This window comes from Marmota monax, unplaced genomic scaffold (genome assembly GCF_021218885.2).
Source record: "Marmota monax isolate L192 unplaced genomic scaffold, Marmota_monax_Labrador192_F-V1.1 WCK01_AAM20220418_F8-fsc00006, whole genome shotgun sequence".
In the NCBI taxonomy this organism is placed as follows: domain Eukaryota; kingdom Metazoa; phylum Chordata; class Mammalia; order Rodentia; family Sciuridae; genus Marmota; species Marmota monax.
In genome coordinates this window covers 21404743-21431212 of record NW_026693712.1, presented here as the reverse complement: position 1 = coordinate 21431212, position 26470 = coordinate 21404743, and the positions used below count along the sequence as shown (strand labels likewise).

General features: G+C 37.9%; 1 protein-coding gene across 1 annotated transcript in view; it reads right to left on the bottom strand.

Annotated features, from left to right (window-relative positions):
• The window catches only part of Epb41l4a (erythrocyte membrane protein band 4.1 like 4A), a 229234-nt gene that overhangs the window by 27396 nt on the left and 175368 nt on the right, over positions 1-26470 (bottom strand). Inside the window, exons 13-17 of the mRNA XM_046460124.2 lie at positions 13606-13696; positions 10249-10332; positions 9558-9671; positions 4193-4240; positions 3080-3157 (exon numbers count right to left, since the gene is read on the bottom strand). Of these exons, the coding sequence (XP_046316080.1) occupies positions 3080-3157; positions 4193-4240; positions 9558-9671; positions 10249-10332; positions 13606-13696 (415 nt within the window). The remainder of the gene's footprint in view (positions 1-3079; positions 3158-4192; positions 4241-9557; positions 9672-10248; positions 10333-13605; positions 13697-26470) is intronic.

Here is a 26470-nt window from a genome sequence, read left to right as displayed (position 1 = left end):
GAGAGCTAGACTCTAGATCTTCTATGGATGTAGAAACTTATACAACCCTAGGACAATATTTCTCCAGGTAGAATAAATGAGTGTGAAAGCCTTCTGGATCCTTCATTTGAAATGTGTGAATGTGTTGTGAAAGCTATAAAGCACACTGACATTTAAACATTCAGAGCCACTTCCATTCTAAAACATGCTTCCTACCTAGCACCAAGAAAGCCGAACTAAAAAATGTCCCCAGGGATTGGCTTACTTCACTTAGCATGATATTCTCCAACTCCATCCATTTACCTACAAATGTCACAATTTTATTCTCTTTCAATGCTGAGTAATATTCCATTGTGTATATATTCCACAGTTGCTTTATCCATTCATCTATTGAAGGGCATCTAGGTTGGTTCCACAGTTTAGCTACTGTGAATTGAGATGCTATAAACATTGATGTGGCTGCGTTTTAAGTCCTTTGGGTATAGACTGAGGAGTGGGATAGCTGGGTCAAATGGTGGTTCCATTCCAAGTTTTCTAAGGAATCTCCATACTGCTTTCCAGAATGGTTGCATCAATTTGCAGACCCACCAGCAATGTATGAGTGTGCCTTTTCCCCCACATCCTCACCAACATTTATTTTTATCTGTATTCTTAATAACTGCCATTCTGACTGGCATGAGATAAAATCTTAGAGTAGTTTTGATTTGCATTTCTCTAATTACTAGAGATATTGAACATTTTTCAAATATTCTTTGGTCAAACGTATATCTTCTTCTGAGAAGTGTTCAGCTCCTTAGCCCATTTGTTGATTGGGCTGTTTGGTTTTTTGGTATTACGTTTTTTGAGTTCTTTATATATCCTGGAGATTAGTGCTCTATCTGATCTGTGTGTGGCAAAAATTTGCTCCCAAAATGTAGGCTCTCTATTCACCTCATTGATTGTTTCTTTTGCTGAGAAGAAGCTTTTTAGTTTTAGTCCATCCTATTTATTAATTCTTGATTTTTGCTCTCTCTGATAAGTGGATGCTGATCCATAACAGGGAAGGGGGAGGCATTGGAAAAATGGAAGAACTTTGATTGAACAAAGGGGAGGGAGGGTGGGGAAGTGCATGGGGGCAGGAAAGATGGTGGAAAGAAATGGACATCATTAGGTACATATCTGACTGCACATATGGTTTGACGCTACATCATGTACAATCATAGAAATGAAAATTTGTGCTGCAATTGTGTACGATGGATCAAAATGCATTCTGCTGTCATACACACCTAATTAAAATAAATAAATTGAAAAATTTTGAATTTGGAAAAATGAATAACATTAAAAAAAGCTAGAGGATGTCTTAAAAAAAATTAAATAAATAAATAATGTCCCCAGAGGAGAGAGGAGAAAGCTCCCCAAAAGGAAACACCTAGGAGGAACACTGAAGCTAGTGGTGCCAGATCAGTAAGCAATTTTAGGATTTGGTGGCAACCTTTCAATAGTGTTTCATTTTTAACAGCAAATGTCTCCATGAGTACATTTAGCCCTAAAAGACATTGTTTTTAAACAGGCTCTCTTCTGAGCAGTTGAGAATGGAGCAGTATGAGCACAATTTGGAATATACTAAGCAAAACAAAGACATGTTAAAATTCTGTTTTGATCAATAAGTACAAGTTTTAAGTAGGAAAAAAGTAGGGTGGGGGGTTGCTTTGTTTTTTGTTGTCTATACAGAAATACTGGTTTTTAGAAGCTGGTTTTCTTTCCTGAGGGAAAGCCACCTCCCACACTGGGTTTCTACAGGTAAAGAAACAGATCGTTTCCTTGAGAAAAGTATTGTAGCACGCTGTGATCTCACATCTATCTGGCGCAACTCCAGTCCCTAAGAAGGCTCCACATCGAAAGCTCTTCCTAAGAAAGTGGTCCACTCTCACAATGCTGTCTGGGCTATTATGATGCAGGCTTTGTAGTTAGGGCAGATTCAGTTTGTGCCAGGCACAGGGCTCCAAGTACTAAAGAAGAACCTTGGAGATTATCTAGTCTGAGAGAGAAAAAAAAAATGACCTAGAAAAGCAAAGGAACCAGGCCAAAGTTCCACACTTGATGAAAACAGGTTTCTCTACAGTGGCACGACTGATTTATTTTACTATGAGATACTTCTTTGTGGTGGGGAGCTGTCCTTTGCATTGTGGGATGTATAGCTGCATCTCTGGTCAATAGCAATCTCCTTGCTCAATACTGATAAAAAATAAAATACAGAAAGTCTCCAGATGTTGCCAAATGGCCTTGGGGAGGAGGCAGAGAGGACAAAACTCTCCCGGTTGAAAACCACTGGGTTTGAAACTGGTATGACCGGTAACTAATTTCTTCTGCCTCCCAACCTGGTGCTCTTTTCATTAACACCATGACTACTTGTTTGCAAATATATATTTTGAAACTACAGAGAAGAGATGAATGCATTAAGCCAATGCTAATGCTGATTACATGCCAAGTAGTGTATTAATGAACTCTTAAAAATGAATCTTAGAAATGTGAACTGACAGCATTTATTAACCTGTGTGTGTCTGACATGTCAACACAAGGACTGGGGATGTAGCTCAGTGATAGAGCATTAGCCTAGCACGCACAGGGCCCTTGGTTCTATCCCCAGTACCAACAGAGAGTGAGAGAGTGACACAGACAGACAGGACAGACAGACAGACAGAGGAGATGAATGTAAACATGTATAGCACAGAGATCTACAAAAGGCCAAAACTATGGTATCTTGGGGTTGGGTAAGGTACAGTAATGTCACATTAAATATACCACAAGGAGAAGGCACTCTACAAATGGTAAACTTTGCTGCCAGACTTAGGCAAATTCACTACACATGGTACCTAAATAGGGAATCATCTTCTTAAAAAATAGAAACCAAAAGGGACCTCACTATCAAACCGTTTAATCATCTTATTGTAAGGACTTAATACTCAGTTGAAAGAGCTGAGGTTTCCTAAACTAGTGTGTCAGATTCCTGGTAACACAGATGAGAAAACCAGGTTCATGAATAAGTGGGACACACAGATTCTAGTACCAACAGCAGCCTCTGATTTCAGAGTTCCCGTTAGTTATGTTGTTTAGACATTACCTGTTTCTCTTTTTCCGGTGTTCTCTATTAGAATTTTCGGATTCACTACCACTGCTTGTGTTACAGCGTGAGCGAGACCTGAAGACAAAATGAGAAGAGCAAAGGAGAAAACCCAGGTGTAAGACAAATGAAAAGTTTCAGAAAGGTTCATTTGGTTCTTCTGAACTAATTTTGCAGTCAAGTTACTGATCCAAACATAAAGAGCTACCTTATCCCTCTCCCAGTCAGTGCTTCTGACCTCAGTCAGACATCAGAACAAGCCTACAGCCCAGGGAAACAGCAAGACAGGGGAAAGATGGAAACAGATTAAGGGAAATGTCATCATGTTCCCAGAAAGGACCACAAAAACCAATCACTTCTAACGAAACTCTGCCATGGCAAAGCTGTGAGTCCCTGTGGTGACTAAATATGGAGGAAGAGTCTCACCCCTCCCTATCCCCTATACAAAGAGGCAGAGTTTATTTCCTCTGACTTTGAATTTCTATAGGTCCTGTGACTGATTTGTGAGGTGTGAAAGATACTCTGCCAATTCCAGAACTAGCCCTTAAAAGAACTGATTGCTTCTGCTTCCTCCCAGCCACCATCTAAAGAAGTCCAGGCCAGCCATGCAGACAGACCAGATAGAGAGGTCTTAGGCCTCAATCCTTCTGCCAAAATTTCAACATGAGACAAAAAGGGCTGCTAGACAACACAGCCTCTGCCACCATCAATCACAGCCTCATGAGACCCTGAGAAAGACCAACTAAAGAACTGCCTTTCATTGGACAGAATTAAACTGTACGTAAATATGTTATATAAATAAATATATGTGTGTGCATATAGCACACACATAAAGATATGGCTGTTGTTGCTTTAAACCACCAAGTTTTGGAATGATTTGTAAACTAGCAATACTTAACTGAGATAGCTCCTCTGAAACACAAAGGAGCAGGAAGAAAAAGAGAAATGTCTAAGGATAGAACAGAATGGATGACTGAGAACCAGCTGAAACCAGTTGGAGTTTTGAAAGTTAAAAAAAAAAAAATCCCATTCTTGCCTCAACTCTGAGCTAATCTGCTAGCCCTTCCCGGCTCTCCCTGACTCTTCCATTTTTGCCCATTTTTGGTATTTTACCTCCTTCTTTGCTTTAGATCTGAGTCTTCACCACTGTTATGGGCTTTCCTATGGAAAACAAAAGAAGACATTAAAGAAAATAGAACATTACAACTGGCTAAGGAAAGCATATCAAGGCAGGCTTCATTGCAGTTAGTTCATGTCTGTTATATGTCTATTCACTTACCACACAGTTATGTCCCAGAAACACAACATACCACCCTCTGGCCTCGGGAAGTCAGAATTCCAGAGGGAGCTACAGTCTACAAACAGCAACAAGTAGCTTATCTGTTAAATTCCATTCAGCCAATGGTAGTGTAAGTCTGCAGTTTATAGGCCTGTAATCCTCTAAACCAATTTCTGCCATGGCCTAACTGATATCAACTCTTTTAGGATGACCTTGTTCAATATCCTGTCCTTCAAGTCCTTCTACTGCTTCTCTAAACCTCTCCCACCACAACTCAGCCACGTACAGTATGGTTATACATTGGGCCACATCATCTGTAACCACCTCCAAACACTTTGCTCCCTGACCACAATCTCCTCTCCTTCCTGTTCACCACTTCCCATTGACCTTCAAGCAGCTCCAATGGGGCATCCTGGTTCAAGTGCAGGCTCCAAAGTCAAAACAACCTGAATGTGAATCCCATCTCTTCCACTGCCAAGTTGTGTGATTTAAACAAGTTACTTCTCTACTTAGTACCTCACTTTTAATAAACCTCCCATAAAAGGTTGTTATGAGGAGCAAATGAATTAAATGCACAGCAGGACCTGGGCCATTATAAGCACTCTATAAATGTAAGCCGCGAACATTACTGTTTACTCAACGATTTTCATTCTGCCCTTTCTTCCATCCTAGTAAGGCTGCCTATTGACCTTACCACTTTCCACCTTCACTTTTCTTCACTATCCTCCTTATCCAACTTAGATTTCCTAGTCCCCCATTTCAATAACGTGCCTTTCACTGCATCTTTTTGGCAAAACATCACACATGGGTAAATCCAGCTACCCAGGTTCTCTCCAAATAGTGAGCTGAGAAGTGCTGGAGGGAGTTCACAAGAAAGCATCTTACTACAACAGAAATCCAATTCATAAACCTCCAGGGGGGCCACAACATGGTCCAGTAATCTCACCACCATTTTCAGACCCAAGGACTATATTTCTGCAAAGCAGTACTAATTCCTTCTCTTGGACTCCTGGCCCATGGTACCTCTGCTTCAGCACATGGCTTTTCTTTCTCCTTCCAAAGGAAAAAGTGTCCATCGGATGGGATTCTTTCTTCTTCCTGCTACCAAATCTCAAAACGTACCAAAATATTTCAGTTATTTATGAATCTATCCTTACAACTAAGATTAGTCCTTCCACCTTCTTGTGGCAACTCATTGATACAATATTTTTCATTTTTCTAAAGGTAATAGTTTTTAAATTTTTTCTTTATTTCTTATATCATCTATTTCCTGTGAGTTCACCTTCACTGCATTCCTTCCTCCCTCCCTCCCTCCCTCCCTCTCTCCCTCCCTCCCTCCCTCTCTCTCTCTCTGCATTTCATTTGTTTCAGTCGGCCTTTAAAGACAGAAGCCACCCTCATACGCAGTTCATAATGGCTCTCTCTTCCTATCTCAGCACTAAGCAATCAAGAGACCAGAGCCATCTAGATGGTGCCAAGCATGTTAACTGACCCCTTTGCTGTAATGTGAGGCAGCTTCTACCACTTCATTGGGGATCCTTTCAAAGTCAGGATCTGTAGGTATTTCTCTTGTACCTGTCTATTTTTTACAGTAGGATTTTCTCATCTCATGCTTGGGAGATAAAAGCTTAGCTTCTAGCATTCTGGGAATGAAGGAAAAAGGGTTAGAAATACAGCCTGCTGCTTGGTCTCTCCATCTCCAAAACTAGCCTCCTTCACTGTTTCTCCACAGGACAGTAACTTTACAAGCACAAATGCAATCATACTATCATACTCCCTTATAACAACTACTGGTCTGAGAATCAAATTCCTGAACAAGCCCAGATGGGCTATAAAGTCTGTCCCCATCTTTATCTCTGGACTCATCTATATTTTTATTCACTCTCAGAGTTTGAACAACACTGTCTTCTTTCCTTCTCATGAATGCTCTCTGATCCCTTCTACTACCTCTGGCTGGCATGATCTTTCCTTTCCTTTTGCTTTTATCTCAGTTTCTGGTTCACATGCCTAGCTTCAGGAAAACCTTACCCAACCCCCTTGATCCAGCAAACTTCTCTTAATAGTAATAGTTGTACAGGTATTTGATTTATTAAAATCTACCATGCAGTTATGCTTATGATATATGTGCTTTTCTGTATGTATTCTAGGTTTCAACAAGATTTTCTTTTAATTCCTCTAAGCAAAAGGTAATGCACCTTCACATAACTTATTAAAGTCACCATTGCACATTTTTTTGCATGATACATAAATTTCTCCTGTAACATCTGGTAAGCTCTCAAAGGACAAGAATTTTGTCAGTGTTGTTTAGCATACTACCCAGCATACTAATGGCACTCAATAAAGATTTTTAATGTAAAGATGGAAGTTGAGCTGTGCAAATACACTGTACTTCCAGAACATGTACTGGTTATCTTTTCCTACAGCAGAAATGTTGAAACAAGCAGGCCTCAGGGTCTCCATAAACCCTGAAAACTATATGAAAATGTTTATATGTAGCTTTTCCCTTAGGGACTGAACACAATGCTTTATCAGATTCTCAGAGGGTTCTTTGGCCCCCAAAAAAGTTAAGGACCACTATAGTAGACTTGGCCAAAATTTGATAGCCTACATCCAACTCATGACAAACAAGTGACAAATAAGAAATTTTGGTATCTTTTGCAAAACATATTTATCCTGGTATCCAAAGCAAAATAGAACTTCCTATTATTAACTGTAAATTCTTGAGATTCTTCCATGCTGATGACAAATCTCAGTTTTTAAATGTCAGAGTTAATCCAGCAATGAAGGGATTTGTGCCCAGGAGCAAGGTAAATTTGTATGAAGATAAAACAAGACTAACAAGGACAGGGACATTTATAGGTCATTTATAGTGGAAAGAAACAGAAAACAATGCACTTTAGCTCTTCTATGCCAACATGCAGCAATGTCTGGTCTTCTCAAAATGAACATGCCCATCAAGAGATCTTTAAGTGACATGCAGAACAGACAGAAGTCTCTACAGATACTTAGGCAAAAAGATTCTCTTCTCAATAAATTTAAATGATCCTTTCCCAGGAATATATGCCAGTGAAAGGATCCTGTAACCACTTTCTTCAAATGTTTCTCTGTATTTCACAGGAAGCCAGCAGAAAACATATCTCAGTATAGAAATCATTAAGTTTGGACTTGGGAATGTATATAGTCCATATAATTTCACACAATTTGAATTTTGATATACCTAAGCAAATCTTGGTAAATTTATTTTCAAATGTAGTAAAATCAAAATGACTATTTAGCATATATAATAATTTTATTTAGGGAGTGCTGACAAATTGTGCTAATAATTACAGATGAAAAGCTATAAAAATCTACCCACTGAACAATAATAATACAGCGCAAAGTCCTTAATACATGTAGTCCTCTCCACCACTTAACGCCCTAACAACACACATACAAAAATTGTGCTTTAAAATGTTTTGTAATGATGTTGCTTTGGTTTTAAGAGTTGTACAAGTTGAACTAACTCTTGGTGTCTCAAGGAGAAAGTTTAGTAAGGGCAGGATGGAGCCTTATTTAAATGATTCATTATCCCCATCTTTTTCTGACCTACAGACCTGGATTCAAATTCCATATGTGCCACAAAAGACAAGCTACTGCCATTTCTCTCAGCCTGTTTTCTCATCTATGGAAAGGAGATGATAATGCTGGCCAGGTTTTTTCATTGGTAATCATTGCCATACTGACCCACTAATAACCTCCCCTTTTTGGTAAGACTGGAAACTAAGAAATTATATTTTCCTGGACTCCCTTGCCAGCTGGGTTCTAGTTGGAGAGGCACTCAGGCAAGATTTGAAGGTAGGAAAAAAGGGAAGGTGATTTTGCTTCTGGCAGAAACTGTGGCATCCACTCCTACATTCCTGAAAAGTGGGTTCCAGAGCTTTCACTAGAGTGGTGGTGCCTCCAGCAATGTCAGCAGCAGTGCAGATTCAGGAAGGCCAGCTCAAAGGCAGAAACAGCTCTGGTTTCTGGACAATAACAACCCTTTCTCTTCTTGTATTCCACCAGTCCAGGGACAACAACAGTGGCTAGATCGCTGGGTTATACCATTCTCCACCTTTTGTGCCTCAAATCCTACTCACATCTTTGTACCAATTCCCTGAATAATCCCTCTCTACTAGAAATACCTCATGACTGTATCAAAATGCCAGTTCCCAGACAGCTATTCTCAGAATCAAGTGAGATATACAGCAAACACTTTGCGATCTAGCTCCCTCTTGTCAATCCTACTTGGTGAAGGCCATGTAGACTCTTCTTCACCATCAAAGGGTTTGAGAGAAGTTGGACTTAACTTGGGAAAGCTGGGGAGCAAGAATGGGAAATCAACAGTAGAAGATATCAAAGGGGAGGATGAACAAGCCTGACCAAGGGCACAAGAGAGAGGAGGAGTCGGCTTCTAAACCCACAATGTGCATAAAAAGAGTCTTGATGGTTATCTGACATTATGACCTGAACTTTTAATAATTATCAAAGCCACTTATGTGACTTATGTGGGGTGGCCAAAGTAATTCCCCCTGAGAAGTGAAAGAAATTCCACTGGTATGTCATTTCTAGGGCTTCCTCTCTTGCATCTGTCACATTACTCTGCCTGCTTTGCAGAGTCCAAAACTTACAAATGTATAAAGAATGTATAAAGATTAAGTGTACATACACAAGAAAAAAATCACACGAACGTTCTGACCTGCTAAGGAAAAGATAACAGGATTCATTTTCTCTGTGCTTTGAAAGGGTTTCACTGGTATTTATGTAATGATGTAAATCTGGAGAGCATAGCAGCCGGGCTTGGCTAAGAAACATGATAACTGTGGCTTTGTCCACCCAGATAGAAATATTTAATATATATTATTTATACTATAAAATATACATGTTACACATATCATTAGCATAGTACATATAAGACATATTTTTAAAAATGTATTAATAAATTAAAATACAGAAAGCAAGTTCCCATTGATATTTCATCATTATTTCTCTAAAATTCTGGCTGTTTCAGATAAATGCTTCACCATCCCTAATTTGCTTTATCTCAAAAAAGAATAAACTTCCTGTTACCTTGAGAAGATGACCAGTAATGGCATTCTGAGAATCACCTGTTATAACAGCACACCCTGGGACCAAAGCGTTTGCTGAAAACTGCAAACAGAGGAGCTGTGCTCAACTTACCTTCTCCTCATTGGCTGCAGAGAGTCATTGTCACTTCCACAGGAGGGGTTTCGACGCCGTGCATAGGGGAACTTTGGTGATTTAGTGCGGTCACTGGGAGAGTTGTAGAGCCCACTGGAGTGAAAGAGGAATGGTCAACATGTCTACTTGGAAGTTCTTACAAGAACTACACAGCAGGGGAAATTATCATTAAGGTGTCATTTAGAGTTTGCAGAATGTTATCTTACTCTAAACCATCCTAATGAACTTTCAGATGATTTCTTAACTTACATTAGTTTTCCCTTCTGTCTTTTCAGGAAAAAAGTTTCACATGAAGAGACATACTATTGTCATGTGTGGTGGCACACACCTGCAATCCCAGTGATCTGGGAGGCTGAGGCGGGAGGATCCCAAGTTCAAGGCCAGACTGGGCAACTTAGCAAAACTCTGTCTCAGAATTAAAATTTTAAGAAGGCCTGGGAATGTAGCTCAATGGTCGAGCCCCTGTGCGGGTCAATCCCCACTACTCACCCTTGCTCACCCCAAACAAATCATACTATTGACTTCCACTTCAGAAATTCCCACTAGTCATGCTAACTTAGAAATCTCCCCAAGTGAGCAATCACATAGTGGTGGGATTCCTTTAGTCAGTGAGCTGAGATTGCTATCCCCTTTTGTTACTGTTCTTTATAAAAAGAATGAGTCCCTTTACCTCTGGGGGCCATTTTCTTCCCACGGTGCTTGAGATTTGTTTCTTTGGGTATCAGGGCTGTTTTCATTCTTTACTTTCTTAAAGCTTTAATTAAAAAAAAATAGAAAATAAATTAACTAGAAAACAAAGGGAAGTAAATTCACATACTGATTTCTTTAGTAAAATTACTTAACAAATGCTAAGGAGTGTGTGTATGTGTGTTTGCTTGTTCATACCTGTGACTCATTCCAAAAAGAACATGAGGTAACTGCCTGAAAAATATATTTCTCCAGCAAGTTCCACTGGGCTTCCTCCCTGCTTCTAGTTTTACTGCTTTAGGTCAATAGAAGACAGGTCTATCATTTGTTAATAAACTTTCAAGTGTCCACCTCAGGACAGGAAGCAAGGATAACAACAAAACCAAGGAGAGAAGCAAGCAGAGGAAGGAAACCTGGGCCGCCAGGCTTATGTGACTAGCGCCCTCTGTGCAACAGACTCCCAGGGAGTGCAGACTCCCTGGCTCTGAACTCAGGTCTGAATCTCTGGAGGTCAGTCAACTCTGGGCAGGCTCAGCCCTGGGTGGCCCAAACTGACCTTTCCCCAGCTTCCGCTAAATCTTGGCTTCATCCTTCCAGATCAGAATTACTTTCAAATGCTATTTCCTGACTTAGTATCATCTTTCTGCCCTAAGAAGGTAAATATAACTGAGCTGTTATTCAACCCTAACAAATTGTTTTAGAAACACATAGGAAGGAGACTCTTCAGAGGTCACCAGTTGGGGTGGAGGGATGTCACTCCTCCCTTCATCAGGAGTCTAAGCTCCAGAAAAAGGTAAAGCTTCTTAACTCCTAACTACTTTTAACCCTGGCTTTTGAGAGATCCTAGAATAGGAATACAGTAGAGTTCATAATTCTGACAAGGTCATTTCAAAAGGAAAAGAAATGAACTGGTACCCTAGCATACTATATCCATACAGAAATTAATAGACACCTATGAAATAATACATCCAACAAAGGCATATACGCCATAGTCTTGGTAGGTAGCAGGTACATTTTATATAGGAACAATATATTATTTTTATAAAGGTTTAAAAAAAATCTGAAGTTCAAATTCCCAAAGTAAAAGTTTACCTTTTGAAATGAGAAAAATTAGTAAATATGGTGACGATTGAATACAATAGTAGAAACTGTGTGTGCATTTAATAAATAAGAAAGAAAAAGCAAGAGGTGGGGAGTAGGAAAAAAAGGGAGATGAAAGAGGAATTGAGCGTAGACCGACATTAATAATAATAACGAAATCCCAGGTTAATTCCATTTTTTTCCCTAAGCTGTTTCACACCTGGAGCTTCAGTGGTAACTTGGAGCCCCCTCAGGTGTCAGTACTACCCTTAAGCAGGAATGCAGTCACAAAGGGGATTGAATTATTTTATGTGTGTTCTAAAAGACCCAGAATTTGATCTTCAGGGAAGATTACTGTTCTGATGCTGGACACACCTTAAGCATACCCTGTATGTGCAGAAGACATTGACTCCCTGTTCATAAGTGTGAGGTCAACCAGCAGAGACAGTAGATGGAAGTGTATCATTCAAAGAATCTGTCATTTCAGATGCTGGGATTGTGGCTCAGTGGTAGAGCACTTGCCTAGCATGTGTGAGATCCTGGGTTTGAGTCTCAGCACCACATATAAATAAAATAAAGGTTCATTTACAACATATATATATTTAATTTAATAATTTTTAAAAAGAGTGTGTCATTCCAAAAAGGAAATCTGTAATATCTTGGAACTGAAGAAAAGTTCATGTAGGTAGGCAAAACCCTGCGAGAAACTGCAAAACTCTGAGAATCCTCATATCTTAAAATAATCTTGTGAAGTGCAACTAATATGGAAAGCAGTATGGAGATTCCTTGGAAAACTTGGAATGGAATCACCATTTGACCCAGCTATCCCACTCCTTGTTTATTATACCCAAAGGACTTAAAAACAGCATACTATAGGGACACAGCCACATCAATGTTTACAGCAGTATAATTCACAATGGCTAAATTGTGGAACCAACCTAGATGCCTTTCAGTAGATGAATGGATAAAGAAAATGTGGTATATATACACAATGGAATATTACTCAGCATTAAAAGAGAACAAAATCATGGCATTTTCAGGTAAATAGATTGAGTTGGAGAATATTATGCTAAGTGAATTAAGCCAATCCCCCCCCCAAAAAAATGCTGAATGTTTTCTCTTTTATGAGGATGCTGATCCATAACAGGAGGCATGGGAGAAATGGAGGATCTTTAGATAGGGCAACAGAGAGGGAAGGGAAAGGAGGGGACAGCAGGGTAGGAAAGACAGTGGAATGAGATGGACATCATTATCCCAAGTACATGTATGAAGACACAAATGGTGTAAGTCTACTTCGTGTACAACCAGAGACATGAAAAATTGTGCTCTATATATGTACTATGAATTGAAATGCATTCTACTATCATATATAACAAATTTGAATAAATAAATTTTAAAAATATAATATTGTGCAGAAATTATTATTGTGCAGGAATTATAAACTAGATTCCTCAAAGTAGCCACACTCTAGCTAAAGGAAGACACCATTATTTACTAACAAAAGATGGAGTCAATGATGTAAGAAATACATCAGGTCACATATCTGTGAGTGCTTGAACTTCTCCATGATGTATGGGGGCAACATCTAAAGAGAAAGCGAGCCTATGAAAGCGGCTCATTGTACGTTTCTAATGCTACTCCATGAACATAATTGGAGATAGGGGAAAAAAAATGACCCTGAAACAGTGTCTGAAAGTAGAACAAGGCAGATCTTTCAGGAAAACAATCCATGTAATATATTAAGAGAAGGTTTTTCCACTGGGGAATGCCTCTGGGAAAACTGATGCAGAAGACCGTAACAACTCTTCATACATATGCAATTGCTGACTCTGAGGCTCTGATGCTTCTACATGCTATAAACTCTCTTTCCGGGGCCACAGTTCGGCGCACTACTGTAATGAACACAGTACATTACACATAAATATCATCTACTTTATTTCACAAGTCCCTGTGAGTTAGTCCATTATATCATACCATTTCAAAAAAATCACATGGAATTTTCACTTTGCTGTTGCGAATGCAGACCATGGATGGTCGGTGAGTTCATCACACTGAAAGTAAAAGCATTTTCTCCAATAAGAGAGGCAGGTCTTGATGTTTAATATTTTACTGGCATTTTAAAATAGTCCTTGGCCCGGAGACTATCTACAGGACCCATGGAGCAAAATCAGATAATTTTTTCAAAGTGAAAAAATTCTTAACCTTGCCAACAAGGATATATGACAGCATATGGTTGCATATTTCTTTAGTAACTACTGACCTTTTAATTGGCGAAGGTGCAATAATTTTAGTTGTTCCTTCAGTTTCTCCATTTTCCAGGTTTGTAGTTATCCGGTTTATGCTATTTGATCCTATTAGGAAAGGTGAGGAAGAAAACACCAAAGAGAGAAAGGAGACAGAGATAAAGAAAACAAAGAAACATAAGAATTATTTTTATTTATCTATTTAGGTACTAGGGATTGAACCCAGTTTTACTCTACCACGGAGCTTCATCCTCCACCCTTTATTTATTTATTTTTCTTTTTTACTGGGGATTTAACCCAGGGGTGCCTAACCACCAAGTTACATTCCCAATCCCTTTTATTTTTATTTTGAGACAGGCTCTTGCTAAGTTGCTTGGGGCCTCACTAAATTGTTCAGGCTGGCCTTATATTTGTGATTCTCCTGCCTCAGCTTCCCAAGTTGTTGGAATTACAGGTGTATTCCATCATGCCTAGCAGAATTATTACTTTAAAATGCAATTGTAGGGACATTGTGGCACTTTGTACCCATAGATTATAACTCCCAATAAATAATGAACCGTCCAAAAAAATGTGACGTACTATTTTCTTTCCTTCCCTCCCTGCCTTTTTCTTTTCCTTTTTTGGTACTGGGGATTGAATCCAGGGGTACTTTACCACTGAGCTACATTGATAGTCCTGTTTTTTTATTATGAGATAGGATCTAAGTTGCTGAAGCAAGTCTCAAACCTTCAATCCTCCTGCCCCGCCTCCCAAATTGTTGGGATCACAAGTGTGCAAGACAGTGCCCAGATATGAGGTACTAGCTTTGGACGTGTACTAACCCCTCAACAATGTTCCAGAAATCTAGGCAGTGACTTTTTTGATACTTTCAGAGTAAATTAAGTTCCCATATAATGGACATTATTTACTTTGTTAATATAAGATTCTGGGATATTTAGTACCATATGTTGGAATATAAAACATAATAGTTCTTGGTAACTATATTGTGAAGAAATTCTCAGCATGTCATGATAGCCCCCATCTGAAATCAAACCAAAAAGAAGAAAAAATACCAAACCTGAAAATATCCCTATTCATAATCTGAATAGCAAAACAGAGTAAGATAGATGTTACATGTATCACTCACATACAAAACAAATTTTCCACATGTGTTTTTTATGGAAACATTCTTAAAAACCTAAAACTGAATTTTTAAAAGCAGTTATTTCACAGATTTGCATACATGCTAGATGGACCAGCAGAGGGAGCCCACAGCAGATGTGATGTTGGAAATCATGGTCAAAATAAAGATAAGTGAGACATTAGTTTTGAAGCTCTGGATCCTGTTCTCAGGGCAGAGGCTGAAAAGCCCTTAGGACTGAGATGCATGGGCTCTGGTGACAACTTTTCTCCAGTGTCCATGACCTCACCTGGGAAGAGGCAATTCTGATGAGTAGGGGAAACAGCCATTGAGGATGCCCATATGCCTCAAATAAGTTTATGTGGCACGCAGGAACTTCTTCCTCAGGGTTGTTCTTGCAGGTATATGTCCATAGAACACTTGAACACAAAGCATACTCATCACTAACCTCTGAGGGTTTGAATTCTGAAGATGAGTTGGCAATATTAAGAAAGCACTAGTATTTATTGAGCACTTACTATGCATCAGGTATTGTTTCAAGCGCTTCACACATATTTACTCAGATAATCCTCAAAAAAAATCCTATGAAGTACATACTAATATTATCCCATTTTCAAAGATAGGTCCCATATCCTAAGGCATATAGCTTTGAAACTGAGCAGACTGACTCAAGAGACTTTCCTCTCACCCACCACAATACACTGCTGTCCATCTACCATATAGGCCCCACCTAAGAACAGCCCAAAAGTCAGTTCAAATTATGGGGCAACAGTAAGAGAGAGATCCTTCAGAGGACAAGTGAAAGGCACATCCAATGAAGAGAGCATTTGATATACAACTAAGAGAAGAATTCCTTTTCTCATGGACAACCAAGACTGAAAGACAAGAAGAACATCTGAGCACTCCCGAAACTGGAAACTTCTTTCCAGAGGAGTTTGGAAGTATGTCTGGTTACCCTCCTGGAAACAGAGGCATTAATAAATATGCTTTTTACACAGAAAACAAATTTCAAATAAGAGTTCTTAAAACTATTATTCTAAGGAATCCGACGGGGATTCAATCTGAACTTTGTTCCTGTTTTGGAATCTGGATATGGACGGGTGAGTCTGATATATCCAGAACTAAAAGGTGAGTTTATGATGCAGCCAGTAAGAATAACTGAACAACATTCCAAATTCAATGTTATAAAGAGTAGCCATGGGGTAAATTTTGCAAGATATAATAAATGGGACACAACCCATTCCCTTGAACTACTCCATGTGTATCGAATGTGGAAAGTGTCATTGTCTAAAGTCACTTTTGCCATGGCCACATGACCATTAAAATCACAAGGGCTAACTCTCAAAATTGCAGATGCAGACCTGGAATGGAGCTGCTTTTCACATGTGGAACCCCATGTGGTACTGCCCTGGAGCCAGGGCAGGAGAGATTAATTCATTTGTGTACCAGACAGTAGGTGTGGCCTAACATTAATATTTGTAATTGTTACTAATGAGCTTTTTTTAAATGTGGTATTGTTTTCAACAGGTATTAATGATTTACAATATTAATGAAAGAAACCTTCATGTAATAGGGCTGTTTACACAGGCTGGGGAAAGGAGGATACATCAGAGAGACCAATTCCCAGTGCCACTGATATCAATCGCAAAAGAGCAGAGTAAAGGTGAACATTATGTCAGCCAAAGCCCTGTGTAACTAGCTTAAGAATAAACTCTCGTCTCTCTAGACTGACTAGTCTTTTCTTAGTCTCACAATCACTCACTTTAAGGAAAGTGAAGTTGTTTAAGCACACTTAGTCTACTTCCAATCAAATTTTCCAAAATTAATGAATAAGCTGAAACTAAAACTGAAGAATACTTTCACATAGAAAAATTGCATGCTATGTTTATATGTACTCTTAAAGAAATTAATATTTGATTATTTGCAGAATCCTAATCATAATTTTTAAAATGAAATACTAGCTTTTGTCAGGTATGATGGTGTATGCCTATAATTCTAGTGGCTCAGGAGGCTGAGACAGGAAGATTGTGAGTTCAAAGCCAGCCTCAGGAACCTGTAGTGAGGCCCCAAGCAACTTGGAAAAACCCTGTCTCTAAATAAAACATAAAAAACAGGCTAGGGGTGTGTGGCTCAGTGATTAAATGTTCTTAGGTTCAATCCCTAGTACCAAAAAATACACACACACACACACACACACACACACACGATTTTCCAAAAGAATTTACAAGCATGCTCTCTGTCACAGACACTCAGAAGCAGTATGGCAAGACTTGAAAATAAATTATTCAACTGTCAGGACTAATTTACTAATATAACTCTCATCCATACAGCACAAATGAGATATGTTGTTGTCAGTAAAACAATCTAATTCATGGTTCTTTTATATTAAAATTTATAAACTATTCATCACTTATATGCATAGTCTGTTTTTTTTCTGTACTAAAAGTCCATTTATATGTCTTCTCCTGCTTCACAGCTATGTAATCCATACAATAACAGAACTACACTTAAAAGCATTAACTTACTGGAAGCATTTCTGAAGTATCCATTTATACGCTAACCTTAACCCCAATTCAACAATTAGCTTTCTTTAAGGTCACTAAATATGCCCTTAAAAGTAGTACCTATCTTCCTAATCAGTTAAAATTAGTGAGATTTTGCCATACCACCATTTAAGGAGAAAGTAAATCAATTCAGTAATGCTAGGACATTTGGTTACTGAAGTTTGCAGAGAAATTTAGGTGATACATTATTTAGGTTTACTGATTTTTCATTTTACCAACATGCACTACTAACTCTGTTTTCTTTCTCTAAACTTTTTTCCCCCTCATCAGACCACTTTCCAGAAACAATCTTCTATATTAGCTGAGAATTTGGGTTACAGAGAAGTATGATCTGACCAACTCATTCCTCTGAAGGATTCATGTTTTCATTTATAAGAGTTATAAATTATAATAAGACTTAAAGAAAAGAGTAAAACACAAATATAAACAACTTAATGGGTAATAACAAAGTAAATAATTTAACTACCATCCACTTAAAGAATTAAAACGCTGAGCCAGATGTTGAGGCACATACCTGTAACCCAGAGACCTGGGAGGCTGAGGCAGGGGGATTGCAAAGTTCAAGACCAGACTCAGCAACTTAGTGAGACCTTGTCTCAATTTTTTTTTTAAGGGCTACAGAAGTGATGGGAGAAGGAGGGGAGAGGAAGGGGGGAAAGGAAGGACAGTAGAATGAAATAGACATTATTATTGCTGTGTGTATATACGTGACTGCATGATCAATGTGATTCTGCAACCTGTACACTCAGAAAAATGAGAAGTTACATACCATCTGATTCAAATGTATGATATGTCAAGGTCATTGTACTGTCAGGTGTAACTAATTAAAACAAATAAAAAAAAATTTTTAAAAAGGGCTGTGGATGTGGCTCAATGGTTAAGTACCCTGGGTTTAATCCCTGGTGCCAAAAAAAAAAAAAAAAGAATTGAAAAAAATTTCCTACACATCATAAACCAACCCATTTGGAGTAATTCTTTACCTTTTAGATGAAGCTCAATAGTTTTTCCCCATCCTTAAACTATCTAGAAACAAGGATTATTCCACACATATTTTTAAAATATTTATAACACATACAAGAAAAACTATATAACATAATTATATATAATAAGGCCCTAAGATCTTAATAAATAAATAGGCCTTGAGAGCTTATTAAAATGAAGGATACAGGGCTGGGGCTGGGGCTCAGTGGTAGAGCATTCACCTGACACACGTGAGGTACTGGGTTCAATCCTCAGCACCACATAAAAATAAAGGTATTGTGTCCACCTACAACTGAAAAAAATATATATATATATAATGAAGGATGCATCCCTGTATCCCCTTGTATTGCGGTATAGGGTTTTGCCCATGGGAGGTGTTCAACAAAGGTCTCTTATTAGCGAAGCTGTTTCTGTTTCTATGTTTTCCACTAGCAAGAAAAACTCAGAATAACAATACTATGTTTAACAAGTATCAAAATCAAAACAAACAACAACAAAAAACAATGACAACAACTTCCTGGATGTGGTAGCATATGAGATGGGTCTCAAGCGGACCTACAGCCAAAATCCTGCAGGGCAAGACTACTGCTTAGAGCTTTAAAAGCAGCCTTCTGCTATAGCACAGTGTTCTTTTAAATCAAAGCCACATAATACCTATATTAAAGATCAGTTATTGATATATGGTTATTAAGGCTTCTAAATAAGTCTATTTATTCTATGTTAGGTAACATAATATTAGTTCTAGTGAAACCACTTAGATTTGTCAAGAATGCCAATTCATCTTACATATCATATTGTTCATGTTAAAAAGACAAAGTCCTTGTTTCAAGAAGTAGGTCATATTTGAAATACAAGTTGTCAGGGGACAGCTATAGTTTGTTAATGAACCAAATCGAGTTCAAGCCTATGATATTTATTTCTTGACTAGAAGACACTATGGCTGACAGTGGGCTCACCCAGTTTCTTGCAGTTTAGACAGCACCACAATGCCAGTGTCCAGAGCCCCAGGGTCTCATTTGTTCACTTTTAACACACTATCTCCAAATGCTTCCAGCCTGTGTTCACTGAACCACTACCAGGCTTTTGTGTGGTTAATTCTGTTCACGTTTGAGTGCCTTCATGTTAAGTGACCCTTGCCTTCAGTTCAGGAAGAGTGACTGCCAGAAACAGAAGCAATTTTCCCAGGATCTATTCAGCTATTTGATTGGAGGGTAATTCCTAAAAGTCATCCTGTGATGTACAGACTGGGTGATGAACAGACATGTATTTTCGATTATAAAAATACTTTGCATTTAAATAGCAATATAAGTTGTACGAAATTCATAACTCAATTGGATACCTGTCAATCTAAATAAAATCTTTGATGTTACTTAAATGTTGGCATAGTTTTTAATTCAGAGTAGAAGCAGAAGGTGGATGGTGACCTTAAAATGAAAAAATAAATAAACCCATATATTTAGATAGTAAGGATACCTTATTCTGATATATGGAAAAAGGATACATTGCTAATGAGTAAAATGGGTTTGTAACATATTATAATTTCTTTAAAGCCCCTCAAATATAAAATTGTAAACCTTTAGGTTAAATTTTATCTTACTTATTCATTTTATTTCTTCCCCAACCTTAGAAAACAAAACAAACAAAAATTTACATCTAATGCTTAAGACAAATAATCAGGACAGATGATAACTATTCCTATATACCCTGTCAGGTTTCAATAAAAGCTATCTGATTTATATTATCTAACCCATTACAACTTATCTGAAGAAATATGATATTCATGAATTAAGAATAAGCTAGTAATTGGAAATAATACTTCAGCTTTTTTTTTTTTTCAGTCACAATACAAAGTCACTTTGCCTTGGTCTCACCAACTTTAGACTGGGTACTGTGGAAGAAACGGCAGAGAGCGCAGCAAATTAGCACAAATAAAACATTATTTTAATGCCACAAATTATGGTCAAACAGAGAAATGGCCAAGAGGAAAATTTACATATCTTTTCCCCAATCATCATGGAATATTTTATATTTGGCAGAGCACACACTCATTAAATTCTTTAAAAAAAATTCTAGACACAAAATTTTGATAATTAAATGTTCCTGCGTCCCATGACTAATTATTTGAAGTTAAATGCCTGACATTGGCTCATTCATCTCAAAAGAGTTTCCAGAGCCCTGCTTTGGTAAAGCATTTCTACCTTCAAAGCCCTGAGAGTGCCATTTAAGCACAGTTACTTCTTTACCACAAGTATACTGATTTAAGACACTATCTGCTACATGCCAATTGCAAGACTGAACAAGGCATTCCACTAACAAGCTGAAAGACAGCTTATAAAGATGGGTGTAGACAGGAAAGATGGGAGGAAAACATGTCTGTGCTTCATAGCTGCCTTCTCAAGTTGGTCTGCTTCCGATTTCCTCTTCCCTAACCCGACACACTCCCAGTTCCTCTGCTCATCAATTTGAAGGTGTGAGTTGGGTGAACATGAAGGCACTCCTTCCTTGCCCCTCCGTCGAACTACAGAGGTGCATGTACTAAGGGAGAGGGCGCCACTGACACTATTGCTTGTGGGTCCCAATGCCAGGTTCAGAACAAAAAGGGCACTTTTGAGCCTGGGAAGGCTTAGCTCACTCTCCTAGGCCCTCAGAGGAACAGAATGTCCAGCACTGAGGGACTGCCAAATGTGGTCAAGTAGAAGGCAGCTGTCCTTCCTTCTAGCTCTCTTGGACTCTCTAAAGACAACACCTACTGGGAATAGTTGGCTGGCCTCAAAAGGCGTCGGGAGGCACTTCCCATGACAAGAGGATACAATTCAAGGGAACAGAGTTAAATAAATGTTCACATCTGATCCTGACAGTAACTCCTCCCAATTTCTCAGCAACATACCCCAAACCTTCCCCTGCCACGTACTCCCAAACTGCACAATATATGTCCTCTTGGTCTAGGGTAGGGGGATCATTCCAGACCAGAAGTAAAGTTGGTTCTGTTCCAGTGGAGAGTGCTGGATGAATCACTGCCTTAGAAATTTTTATATGATAAAACTATAATAATATATAAAGTAAATACAAACAGAGTACACATAATTGTATATAAGGATTGCTATTAAAAGGCTTACTGGTTAAGGAAAAACTGGAAATATTTTATTCTGTCTACTTTCACATTTAAGCTTATCTCTAGGTGTCTGTAATTCAGAGATCCTTAACTTTTCCACACAAGTTATCACTATAAAAGAATTTTTAAAACTATGCACTTGGGAGTATATATCTAAGATGATAACTAACATTTTTCATCAAGAGTTTAAAGAGTACCAAAGGATATAATTTGGAGCATAAAAATTGATGTTTTAAAATGAAACTGTTTCATGACTTAGTTGAATGTATCCAATGTAATAAAATACCATCCCAGTTTTAAATGACACACAAAAACCATAAAAATGGTACATAATTAATGGGTTAACATGTCATGCTTCAAGACAGGCCTGTATTGTGCAATATTTAATTCAGCTTAAACATTTATCTCCTTAAACATTTATCATTACATATGGTTAAAACTTTCAAAATCTTTCCAACTTTTAAAAGGTATGGCATTATAATATTGTACATATTACACTAATATTAAAATATTACACATAATTATCTATAGTCAGCCTACACCAGAATAATAGTACACCAGAACTTCTTATTTCCATCTGACTGTAACTTAGCACCCATTAATCAACCTCTCTCCATGTATCCCTCCCCTGTAGTCTACTCTGCCAAGCCTCTGTTAACTGCCTTTCTACTCTCAACTTCTGTGAGATGAACTTTTTTACATCCCACATAGGAGCAAGATCATGCAGTACTTGTCTTTCTATGGATGGTTTATTTCACTTATAATGATCTCCATTTCCATCCATACTGCTGCAAATGACAGGATTTCATTCTTTTTTTTAATGATCAAACCATATTTCATGCTGAGTATGTACATTTTATTTGTCCATTCATCAGCTGATGGACACTTAGGTTGTTTCCACTTCTGGCTGTGAATACTGCTACAATAAACATGGGAGTACAGATGTCTTTTGGACACACTGATTTCTTTTGGATACATACCCAGGGATGAAACTGCTGGATCACACAGCAGCTCTATTTTCAATTCTGGGGGGACCATTCATATGGTTTTCCACCATGGTTGTACAAATTTACATCCCACCAAAAGTGTGCAAGGGTTCCCTTATCCCACTTCCTCACCAGCATTGATTATCTTAGTTTTATAATCATAGCCATATTTGCTGGGGTGAGGTGATATCTTATTGTGGTTCTGATTTGAATTTTCCTGATAATTAGTGGTATTGAACACTTTTTCATATTCCTGCTGGCCATTTATATGTCTTCTTTTGAGAAATGTCTATTGAGGTCTATTGCCTATTTTAAAATCAAATTAGTTGTGTTTTTTAGTGGAGTCCCTTGTGTATTCTGGATATCAACCCCTTCTCAGAAGTATAGTTTCCAAGATTTTCTCCCATTCTGTAGGTTGTCTGTCTACTCTGTTGACTGTTTCCTTTGCTTTTTAGTTCGAGCAAATAACATTTGTCTGTTTTATGCTTTTGTTTCCTGTACTTTCAGAGTTTTGTCCAAAAAAATCTCTTGCCCATTCCAATGTCCTGAAGAATTTCTTCTGTTTTTTTCTAGTTGTTTTGTAGTTTCAGGTCTTATAGTTAAGTCTTCAGTACATTTTGAGTTTTTTTTTTTTTTTTTTTAAAAAGGTGTCTAGATTTAGTTTCATTTTTTAGCATGTAGACAGATATTCAATTTCCAAGGACCACTTTTGAAAAGACTGCCCTTTCTCTAGTGGATATTCTTAGCATGATTGTTTAAAAATCAGTTGGCTGTAGATGTATGGGTTTCATAGTTCCTCATATACACACACACACACACACACACACATATCCCCCCCCCCCCCCAATGCTGGGGACTAAACCCAGACCAGAGCCTTGCTCATGCTGTTTCATAGTATGTTTTGAAGTCAGGTGATATAATGCCTCCTGCTTTGTTCTTTTTGCTCAAGACAGCTTTGCCTATTCAGGCTTTTTTGTGGTGCCATATAAACTTCATAATTTTTTTGTAGTTCTGTGAAGAATGCCATTTTTAATTTTTTCAGTACTAGGAATTGAACCCAGGGCCTGGAGCATGCTAGGCAAGTCCTCCAGCCATACGCCACCAGCATTTTGATAGAGATTGCATTCAATCTATAAACTGCTTTGGGTAAAACGGACATGTTAACAATACTGATTCTTCCAACCCATGACCACAGGATATTTTCCACTTTTTCTGTTCACTTTCATTTTTTTTTAATCAACATTTTATAATTTTCACTGTAGAGCTCTTTCACCTCTCTGTTTAAATTTATTCCTAGGTTTTTTTTTTTGGGGGGGGGGGTTGGTAGCTGTTGTAAATGGAATTGGTTTCTTAATTTCTAGTCGGATAATTAATTCATTGTTAGCATACATTGATATTTGTATATTGATTCTGTCTCTCCTGTAACTTTGCTAAGTTGATTTATTAGTTCTAATAATTTTTTGGTGGAGTTTTGGGGGGTTTCTACATATCAAATCATGTCATCTGCAAACAGTGACAATCTGACTTCTTTCCCAATTTGGATGCTCTATTTCTTTCCCTTGCCTGGTGACTCTGGCTAAGATTTCCAGTATTATGTCAAATAAAAAAGTGATGAAAACAGGCCTCCTTGTCCTATTTCAGATCTGAGAAAGTTTCCAGTTTTTCCCTGGTTCAGCATAATGTTGGTGTTGGTTTATTAGAAATGGGCTTTATTATACTAAGGAACATATCTTCGATATCTTATTTGTTCCAAATTTTTATAATGAAGGGGTGTTGAATTGTATCAAACATCTTTCTACATTTATTGAGATGCTCATAAGTTTTATCCTTTGTCCTGCTGATGTGCTACATTATGTTCATTGATTTGCATACACTGAACCATCCTTGTATCCCTGAGATAAATCCCACTTGATGGTGGTGAATAATCTTTGTAATGTGCTGCTGGATTTCACTTACTAGTATTTCGTTGAGAATTTTTGCATTGATGTCCATCAAGGATATTGGTTTATAGTTTCTGGGTTTTTTTTATTACATTCTTGTCTGGTTTTGGTTTTAAGGTAATGTTGGCCTTATAAAATATGTTTGGAAAAATTCTTTCTTATTCTTTTAGAATAATTAGGGAGAACTAATATTAGTTCTTCTTTAAATGTTGGCAGAATGCAATGAAGGAGCTTTTTTTTTTTTTTTTTTTTTTGCAGGGGAGGGGTCCTGGGATTTTCTTTGGTGAGAGCTCTAAGTACTATAAATAATTTCTGAACTAGTTATTACATTTAGTAGTATTAATAGTATACCATACAAATGTCAATAAAATACTTGCTAAATATAAAAAGTAATTTTTTACTAGAAATTCTTAATGAGATAAATGGGGTGTTGTTTCCCTAATAATTATGTATATCATATCTATTTAAAATTTTCATTTTGTGCTAGATTTAAACAGTACAGCAAAAAATCTACTCCTTTATTTATTTTATTTGTCTTTTTTGGTGCTGGGGATCAAACCCAGGGCTGCTTGCTTTACACAGAGCTACACTGCAGCCCCATTTCTTCTTTTAACAGATTTTCTATGTTAAGAAAACTTGTTCAAAGTAGAGGTGTATCTGAGGTATCCTGTCATGTGGACACCACCACTGTCCCAAAGGACTTCTAAAAGTTACATGTCTAGTATTGACATATTATCCAAAACAATTTTGAATATTCTATCAGGTAACATTGCATCCTCCTTCAATTTTGTTCTAAGTCAAAATGAGAAAATGACTTAGAAATGCACATGTTGCTTGACAATAAGAAACATTTACTTTTCAACACCAACCCAGGGGGTTTAACACTTAAAGACAAAGCAGTTCAATAGATTTAGGATGGGGGAAAGAACTTCTTTCTTTGGCAAAATGGAGGTCAAGCTACTTCAAAAAGGCAGGTTGGAGAGAAGAATCAGCATGCCTATTACCATGCTAAACTTCTTACAGGAAAGAGAATATAGCATTGAGTCAGTCAAAACTCTCTGAGCCCATCCTCTTTATCTCCATCTCTTCTTGACTGAGTTCAGGATATGTCACCCTAAAATATGGTACCTTGGCATTTGAGAAAACAGTAGAAGAAGTCCCACTTCCACATACACCTTTTTTAGGGGGTGGGTACTAGAGATGGGCTGCTTTACCACTAAGCTGTATCCCCAGTCCTTCTTATTTTTTATTTAGAGACAGGGTCTTACTATATTGTTTAGGACCTTCCTAAATTGCTGAGACTGGCCTCAAACTTGTGATCCTCCTGCCTCAGCCTCCCAAGTTACTGGAATTATAGGCATGCCACTGGATCCAGCTAAAACACACACACACACACACACACACACACACCCTTCTCCCCTGAAGCAGGTCATAAAACCTAGGAATCTCACTCTTTTATCTTTTTCCCTCTTCCTCCCCTTTAGACCATACCCATTTATCCCCTAATCACACTCTGTGTGACTTTCATAAAAATAGAGTTCTCCCATTTCTTTGGGTATTCAGTTCTGAAGGCTCTTGTGTCACACAAAGCTTCTATTAAACAGATTTCTGTGTGTTTCTCTTATTAATCTGCCATGTGTTATACAGGCCCCAATCATGAACCCCCAGCAATGGATAAGAAAAAATTATTAATTTTTCCTCTACATACACTCCACCCAGTAGCTACATACCCCAGCTTAAAATCTACTTCCCTAATTTATCTGGCCTTCAAAAACTATACAACAGGATCATGGATTGCCTCTAGCCACAGCAAATTATCCTTCTGAACACTTGCCACTCTTTCAGGACATCACTCTGTGACCCTTGACATATCCTGCCCCCCTGAACCAGGTATTCTCTTTTTCTATGTCTTGCAAAGTGGTTAGGCATACAAAGTTGAAAGTTCCATAAACCTACATTTGTTTCTCAGTTCTGCCCATTTACCTCTGTCAATTGATCTTGTGATCTTGGGCAAGATACTAAACTCCGGTGGGCCTCAGTTCTTTCATCTACAAAATGGGGTTACATCATGAACAGGAAGATTAAATTATAAAACTTATAGAAAATCCTTAGCATAGTGCATAATATTTAATAAGTGCTAAATAAATGAGTACCCTGTTATCTCTATCTGACTAAACTT